This window comes from Phragmites australis, chromosome 19 (assembly GCF_958298935.1).
Source record: "Phragmites australis chromosome 19, lpPhrAust1.1, whole genome shotgun sequence".
In the NCBI taxonomy this organism is placed as follows: domain Eukaryota; kingdom Viridiplantae; phylum Streptophyta; class Magnoliopsida; order Poales; family Poaceae; genus Phragmites; species Phragmites australis.
In genome coordinates this window covers 12973987-12982779 of record NC_084939.1, presented here as the reverse complement: position 1 = coordinate 12982779, position 8793 = coordinate 12973987, and the positions used below count along the sequence as shown (strand labels likewise).

The following is an 8793-nucleotide window of genomic DNA, read 5'->3' as shown; positions in this document are numbered from 1 at the left end:
CCAGAGCAGGTAGCATGCAAGGCGATGGAGGTTTGGTTCATCTGGTCCAAGGACCACCAAACCTCTGCCAAAGTCACCGTTTAGCTCAATTTGTCGTAATCTCAATATGAGAAGGCCATGCTGTGATTGAGGGGACGTTAGCATTCATGTTGTCATGTACTGTGTAACTAGGATGAGCGTCATGGCCGCGTCCAGCCGTAAGCAGCGTGCGCGGTGACCGTGTCCAGTGCGTTCGTGGCGTGATTGGTGACCGTGTCCAGTGCGTGCACAGCGACTACGTCGAGTCTGTTGTGATCCTCCTCTTTCGGATCTTGAGCTGTAAGCATAACTATAAATAGAATACATCCAGAGAGGATTGTGCAGCATTCGCCAAAAACAATATCACAAAACCTTTTAATCTTCACCCATATTCCATGAAAATTCTGGGAATACGGGACATGTTGGATGCGGATTGGATTAAGAATGCACATTCCTTGCAGATTTTCCGTGGATCTGAGTGTATATAACCTACATGGCATGTTGGCTACGAGCGCATATTACCTACATGGCATGTTGGCTGTGTGACAGCTTGAAACCCGACAGTACAGTCCAGAGGTAGCGGCCCATCTTTGACAAAGCTTTCACAAAGCTCCTCATTGCCGCTATCCAGTGGAAAGCAGAAAATATTAGGACAGACTACAGATAGACCGAGTCGAAAGCTAAGATTGCGGGCGCAAGAGCCGTCAAATTTCACCCTCGATACGTCGGGCGCATCGAAAAGCAGGCAGTCTATTCCTCTGGCACATTCGACCGTGCCAGCGTTCAGCAACAAATGCGGGAGCCCAAGTACAAGGCTACAAGCTGAAGTGCTACAAAGGCGCAGCTATATGCTCAACATTGCATGCAAAATGTATTTGAATGGTTAAGTTCGTCAGATTGGGTGCAACTCTCTGATCTTGCATGTAAGCATATCTAAACCACAAAATAACGTGAAGTAATATCTGGAACATTCATTTCAGTAACGATAACCAACGTTCAATAAATCCTGGAACAACAAAGTTGACACGACTTCATATTATAGTATTCAGTAGAACAGAGCCAGACGGCTTCAACATGTGATCATAAAATTCTCTGCCAGTGACAAGCAGCAAAAGATACATACTTCTTCCACAAACTTCAAACCCTGGAAATATAAGGAAATACTTCAGGCAGCATCTGAACAATCTTTGGCAACAACTTATTCTTCCTCCTCAGCCTCCTCGAGCCATTTGACAAAAGGCTCCAGAGCTTTCACGAAAGATTGCCTGCCATTGCATTACAATCATTAGGATACATATGAACCAAAACGCCATATAGCCTCCACTATAAAAAAAACTTGTCATTTATTGGTTACGCAAAGGAAAGAAAACTGGACTGAGTAGTTACCTGCCCTTTTGGTTCGAACCTTTACGGAACCAAAGGAGGACAGTATCTTCAGCTAGGACATCTTGGTCATACAGTGTTCTTATAATTTCAGGAAACAGCTTCATCAGCTTAGCATCCTCATAGCACTGTGTCTGAACCTTGTATATAAGTTCGAGTTCTAGTTTGCCACTTGTGCAAAAAGCATTTAAAAGACCAGCCCACGCTTTCACCTGTAAATACAAATGGAGAAAAATACTTTCAATACCTTTGAATATAGAGCATCAAGGCTTCAGGAGAAAATTGGAAGTTCAGTTGACTAATCACATCAGGATATGACGTCTAGAGGAATGGAAAGTAAACATTCAGTATGCAGCAATTCTGTTGAACAAAAGGTATAGTAAGAATGCTCAGGATAAATTATCTTTTCACTCAGAATTTATGAGTTTTGTTAGTGCAAATTTCATGTCATTTTACACATACAGCTCATGTGGAAACATACGTTTACATGTATAAATTTTGTATTATGACCATATTAAATAAAAATTCAACTAGGAGGATATCACCAGTATCTAGAAACATCATGTTATACTAAGTAGGTAGGGTATCTAGCTAATCCGAATGCAGATAAATAAATGCAATACAAAAAAACATGGGAAAGGTAATAATGAAATTCCATAAAAAGGGTGAAATCAGAACAGCATAGCAAATAAAAGACACTAAGAAATCACGCAGACATAAAACAATAGAAGATTGACATTCCCTAAACCCTAAACTTCGGAACTGCATGCTAGTCAAATTAGGTCCGCATCTTAGTTCCCTGAACTTTACAACAGCATGCTAGTCATATTAGGTAGAAATCTTAGTTAAGTGATTAGAGATGACATGACACTTAGTCACAACTGCCATTTGATCATGTCGTCTATGTGACATCAATGATAACTGGTTTCTTTGTACTAAAATCTTCGTTTACTAAAAAAAATTTACGAGTTTTCATTAGTCCTCAATAGCAAAATTGTAATCAAACAAGGTAAAATGATACACTGATATAATCAATTGATACATTCAGTCGGGTTTGGCCTGCTTGACTCACTTATACACATTTAGGGACCTAAAATGTTTACTTCTCAAAGTGCTAGAAATCATAATGAAATCAAACTCTAATATACATACCTGCCGAAGTGCTGAATTAGAATTCTGCTGCTGGTTCTTTCCCGACCACTGAACAGCCTCCATAAGCACATCCCACAGCATGCGGATAACCTCTATATCAGGAAATTTAGCATCTTTAACTTGTTGCTTGACAATCTCAATGACTTCAGATATTTCAGTCTCTTCATTGATCATGGTAGTCAGTGTTGACTTTATCTCCTTAAGTTTAACTTCAAACATTTTCTTTTCATTGTACTCAACAAGGCTAGTCAAACCTTCTTTGCTGATAGCAGTACACCCATGCACAAACAAAAACATCAGCACATAACAAAATACAAGCATTTGAGCAAATCATAATGGAACTAAAACGAAAGAATTAATATTATGAAGTCCTATGCTTCAAGCAAACATCAAACAGTTGATAATAACTTACGTGAAATGCTCAGATAAAGCCTCAGAAGACCTCTTTGTTGAAGGGAAAAACTCCAGCAAATTGTCCTCCATTTTGCCTTTCTTCAAAAGTGCGATTAGATCATCCAAAGTGTTCTCTTTTAGATATTCCTTGAAAAACTCAGTAATGAATGAAAGCACTATCCCTTTGGTAACAAGATTATCCTTGAGCAATGGCTGGAATACAGTCTCAGGTGGAAGCCCTGACAACTTCTGAGAAAATGCAAGTGCTGTGAAAATGGCAAGTTTCTTCCTCTCATTTTCCTCACAGAACTCCAAGGATTGGAGGAATTTGCGCATAACATTTTCAAGGTTCTTTATTAGGAAAGGCCTCCTGCGTAATGTTTTCTGAATATAGAGGACAAAAGGCAAAATTGCTTCACGCTGTGCTGCACAATCTAGCACAGAATATGGGTGGCGCTCTCCTTCTTCTTCAGGTTTTATTGTGCCAGGCTGAGTGCGACCTCCAACGAAAACAACCTGCATTTTCTCAAACATGTCATTTTGCATTACATAGACAAATAGGCTAATAAGGCCCAGTTATTTAGTTACAATGCCATTATACAAGAACTGAAATCAGAACATGAACCCATGCTGTACATATCTCAAATGTGAAACAAGGGTGGAAACGGAAAACACACAGCATCCAACTATACTAGGGACAACTTGCACAAATACTTCTCTTTCAGAGGATGGAATACATATTGAAATGCAAAACTGCTGTACTTTCAAAAATATGTTTACAGGACAATACATAGAAACACACTTCAACACAAGTAGCTGAAAACTGACTATGTGCAAATTCAGAAGATTTAGTTTGAAACTTTTATGTACATGATAACAGCATTGCCCATGGCAGAATGGCAGAATAGCATCATCAACTCCCTATGCAAATTCAGATAATACATGTACTGAGATCACAATTTTGATATGAAGATAGAATCCATTCGAAAGCCGAATAGAAATGAGGGTCAAATTTCATCAAAGCAAAATAATACTCATAAAAGCTTGGCGAGTTACAACATAAGTTTGAAGAAAACTGAAACACACAACAATGAAACACATTCCTATTAAACATGTATTTTTGGATATATATATACACACACACAGGGCCACAGACCATACCTCAAAAAAGGTGTCACCGTAACGTGAGAAGTTGAGATCTGAGGACTCGATACTTTTGGCGACAAGTTCCTGATAGCAAAGCTCCATTTAATAGTTGAGTGAGCAGGGCCGAAAATCAAAAAAGAAGTAAAAGAAACACATCCAAAGGTATTCAGTGTGTTTACTTTCAGATTTAGCTGCTGCTTTCAAATGAAAGTGTATCAGTCTGTTTTTATCTCCAATCTAGTTATAAGAAATAAGAATAACCATATATATATATACATATATATATATATATATATATATATTTCAAATGTGAATTACATGAAAAAATTGAAAAAAAGTCCATCGATTTTAATAGATTTTGATAATACCTTCATATTTATACATAAAATGAATATACTCAAAAAAATATGTACAAACCACCTAAAAAAGTATACATACCACTTGGATAATCTTATATACTCACATGCTCCATGTACATACCATTTATCATATGAGATACTCCTTGTGTTATGAGATAAATGTGTGTGCGTGTGTGTGTGTGTGTGTGTGTGTGTGTGTGTGTGTGTGTGTGTGTGTGAGACATCAAGAATTGTTCATAAGACTAACTGCAGACCTTTCATTAGTAATAACTCTATATCAAATATCAATAGCACGCTTAAAGAAGGTCTAACCAGATCTCCACCATTATCCAGATAAATCTGGACAATTGCATCAGAGAATGATGCAGGGTCCAAAGGAGCTGCGATGTTCCGCTTGCGGGTCTTAATCCGCGTGCCTCTGCAATATTTGAAAAACAAATAAAATTATATCAACAAGCACAATCTTGCTATATAAGCTCAATAAGCTTTGCAATGTACCACAAAAGTGCTATGCAGTAACAGTAATGACAGGAAGGGCTGATAAGTCACTCCTTATAATAAGAAAACCATGTAATGCAAGTATAATCACGAGGGACAAATTTCATGTCTTGAGCCTAAAGAATCATGGTGTTTGAAACAGTTGCAATAAACCAAATCCCAACAAAGCCACAGGACAGACAACAGAAACTCAATTGCCAGCATCATCAAATGTTGATCAGGGATAACCCAAAAGGAACAATACAATAAACTTGAAAATGTTGCATTCTGCTCCCAACATGCTGCAATTGCTTCTATAACCGCAATATCATTCACCAATCAGAACACAACTATATAGGCAAATTTTAACCATGATACATCAGAAAATTAGGAAAGCCACTCCTTTAGCCTAAACTGCAACTATGTAGGGAAATCCTGACATCTCACTTCATTTTTTACAGGTTAAGACTCCCTTCAGCATTGAAGTGGATTATGATCATCTTTGTTAGAACTGATTTTGCAAATTTCTGGTTTTGATAAAAGCTTTTCTTTTACTCTAGGTTGCAAAATTAGATATTTCTGTGTTTCGAGTTACACAACAGGTTATATAACAGAACTTACCTAAACTTAATTTAACTGCACATACAGGGTACATGATTTGTTTACAACTGCTTTACTCCAGTGGCTTATAAAATTAAGTGCAGCACAGCATAGCAGCCACAAACTGGCCCTGAGTATTATTAGTGGATAGAAAAAAACAAAGAGCATGCCAATTCATAGGAAGATCAATAAATAAAAGAAATATAGCTATAAAGGGACATCATATGGACAAGCTCTCTCATGGGAATATTTGATCAAACGTCAACGAAGTAACAAGAAAGCAACTTTAGTCAAATCGGTGAAGTGAATATTTGGATAAGCACTATCTCATTAACTTTTACAACTTGTTTAACATAAAAAAAGGTAACTGTAGTCAGATTCCAAACTGAAGTGTTTGAAAAAAAATGGAGCAACAGGAAGAACCCTGCATCAAAAATATAGAAGTACAGAAATATACCAACATCCACGAAAATAAGACAGCAATCAAGAGATACAAAAACATATAACGCTAGAGTAAGAGTAAGTGCAAGAATCATACCCAAGAGTGGGCTTCTCCTTCGAGCTGCATAAGAAAGTAGCACACAAGTTAGATCATATACCATGAACAGCCAAAATGACAAACGAAACAAATAGTGATGACTAATTCTCTGTTAAAACATCATAAATAGACATAAATGTATGCTACTGTTATTGAATTAATTACATTTCATTTGGCAATTAATTTGGAAATAACTACAATATAAAATGTAGCCTACAGAAGGCAACACAAGGAATGGTTATTTGCCATTTACTTAGCACATTTATTGTTACTCATAAGATCTAACAAAAAGTTCAATGAAGAGATCCAGCATATCAGATTTTCCCACTTTTTCTATGCTAAGACTAACCACCCACTGCCACAAAAAAAAAAAAAAACTCCAATAATTAACTGAACCATAGTACTCCTATTCAACTCTTAAAATCACAAAGAAGCAATTCAAGGTTATTCACTAGCATCTAGAACCCCATCTCCCAGTCACACACAGTTTCACAGTTGTCAGAAAGTAACCAGAAAATCAACATTTGTCAAAAGACAAGAGGAAAAACTGAACAACTACTGAAACAACGGGAATCTGAATAACAAAAGGCGGAATAAATTCTATGCCCCTCGCTTTTTAAACAGAGCCTTCAATCTGATGCCTAAGAATGTTGCAAGCAACCAGTAGATCAATAAACCATGAAAAATTGGAAATATAAACGATCTAACAACTAGCCACATCAATGGAGAAATCAAAAATCGTCACGCTCAACTGTGTTGTGGGAGGTCGGCGAGCCAATCCCCATGTGCAAGAAACTATAACATATCTACCAGCGGCTAAATTGACGGTTAAAAGGAATCAGTAAAGCTAACAGATTAACAGCGAGGTAGCAACTACACGCAGCGCCTCAAACTTCTTCAATCAAGCCTCCAAATTTTCCCAAATCGCGAATCAAAGACATCCTAACATAAATCTCCATGCCCAGCACAACAACGATATAAAAGAATCCAATCGTTCGGCCTATCCCGCAGGGGCTAAGCCAAGAAACATCACAAGGAACCTAGCCAACTAAAACCAAAATCAGCTCGATTCGAACAACCCTAACGCCGGACCCACTCGAAAACCCTCACCCCCAACAACCAAAATCCGGCACCTACGTGCCCAGCTACACCACCAGCAAGATCTCAAACGACTAGCAACAACCGCGCAACAAGACCCTCCCCGATCCATCCAGCCGGGAGCCGCCGCGCCGCCTAGCTCTACAGATCCGCCGAACACGGCGCCCGAGAGACGAAGGAGCAGAGATCCGGGGCCGATCCGTACCTCATAAACAACGATCTGGCGCGGAGAGGACGCGGGAGTGGTCGGCGGTGAGGAGGTCGGTGCGTGCGGCCGCCGCGGCGAGGGGGGGAGAAGGGCGGCGGCTAAAAACCTAGCTTTTGGGGGTGCGGTGTGAGGGTTCGTGACGGTGGCACGGGAAAGGGTTGGGAAGAGGAGGCGGAATCAATAAAGAGGGGGATGAGCGAGGAGGAACGAGTGGTGGGGATCGGCCGGGAGTTCCGTGCGGGCTCCGGCGGGCGGGACATCGTCACGAGTGGAATTTTTTCTTTTCAGACCTCTTGGAAAACAATTTTTACAAATAGACCATTCAAAAAAAGTTTATAGAAGTAGACATTTTTCACGGTGCCATGACCTCTTGCGCCGTTGTTCCATTGCACCGTACTACCAGATTTAGTGTTGTTATATGATATGTATAGGGCCAGATTTTAGTGGTCCAGGCGAAATTAAAAACAAGATTAATTGAATTAAAACATCAAAAATTTAATTAATATACAAATTGTAAAGATAATATTCATTGTACTAAAAAAATTAACACCAAAGGCAAAGTCACCAAACTCACCAGAACCGAATCAAAAGTGTGCTGAAAAATGAAAAAATACATTATTAGTTGAAAACTAGTGTAAATCTATAAAAACACTGAATCAACTTAAAAAAAATCTTTCCAATTATCATGTTGAACTAGCAAGATTTGTATCACCAACTCGTCAATTGATATGAAATGATCACGCCGATTGCCAAGTCACCGATTAGGGTAGGACTACATGATAATACGAGATGATCGGTCAACAGTCGATTAGATATTTAGATCATCAGATGATGAGATGAGAGCGAGTCACCGATTAGTTCATTACTCTGCAACACCAAAGGCAAAGTCACCAAACTCACCAAAACTGAATCAACCAGTTGGCGAATGGCGATTCAACTCCCGAACTCCGCTTCTTGTAATCCTGTTGACCTGTCCTCAGAGGCTCACGCGATCACACTCGGATTCACGGTATCTCGCCACGGTGCCATCTCGACCTTGAGGCTCAATGAGATGAGGAGATGTACTGCAATATTGGCAAGTTGCAAGATCATCCGATGCATTGTTATGTTGGCCGCACCACTGAATCGTTGAGACAAGGAAATGAGAAGACGATGCACAACAACTGAACCATTCTATTGGCCGCAATTACGCAACACAAAGCCAAACTGTCGGCCCATGCACTATGGGGCCATGCACTTATGATTGATTGACTGATCTAACAAAGCGGCTTCTTTTGGTTTTAGGCTAGCCAATTGACCAAAGCCTATACTATACATTAATGCAAGGTATGTGAGGTCCCCCTAAGTTTTGGAGCTCGGGGTGGCCTCCCCGCTTGCCCCCCTCTCTAGAGCTGGCCTTGGACATGTAGGATGTGTGCTGG

The 8793-nt window shown here is 39.5% G+C and overlaps 1 protein-coding gene across 1 annotated transcript; it reads right to left on the bottom strand.

Moving 5' to 3' along the window:
- Positions 1-964: 964 nt before the first annotated feature.
- Positions 965-7585, bottom strand: LOC133899874 (uncharacterized). Its single transcript, XM_062340903.1, has 8 exons — positions 7370-7585; positions 6067-6090; positions 4764-4869; positions 4108-4176; positions 2966-3462; positions 2554-2815; positions 1405-1613; positions 965-1283 (listed from the first exon to the last, which is right to left on the bottom strand). Exons 1-8 carry the CDS (start codon positions 7372-7374, stop codon positions 1217-1219), a joined length of 1239 nt encoding a protein of 412 aa, XP_062196887.1. The 5' UTR covers positions 7375-7585; the 3' UTR covers positions 965-1216.
- Between the last annotated feature and the right edge of the window lie 1208 nt (positions 7586-8793).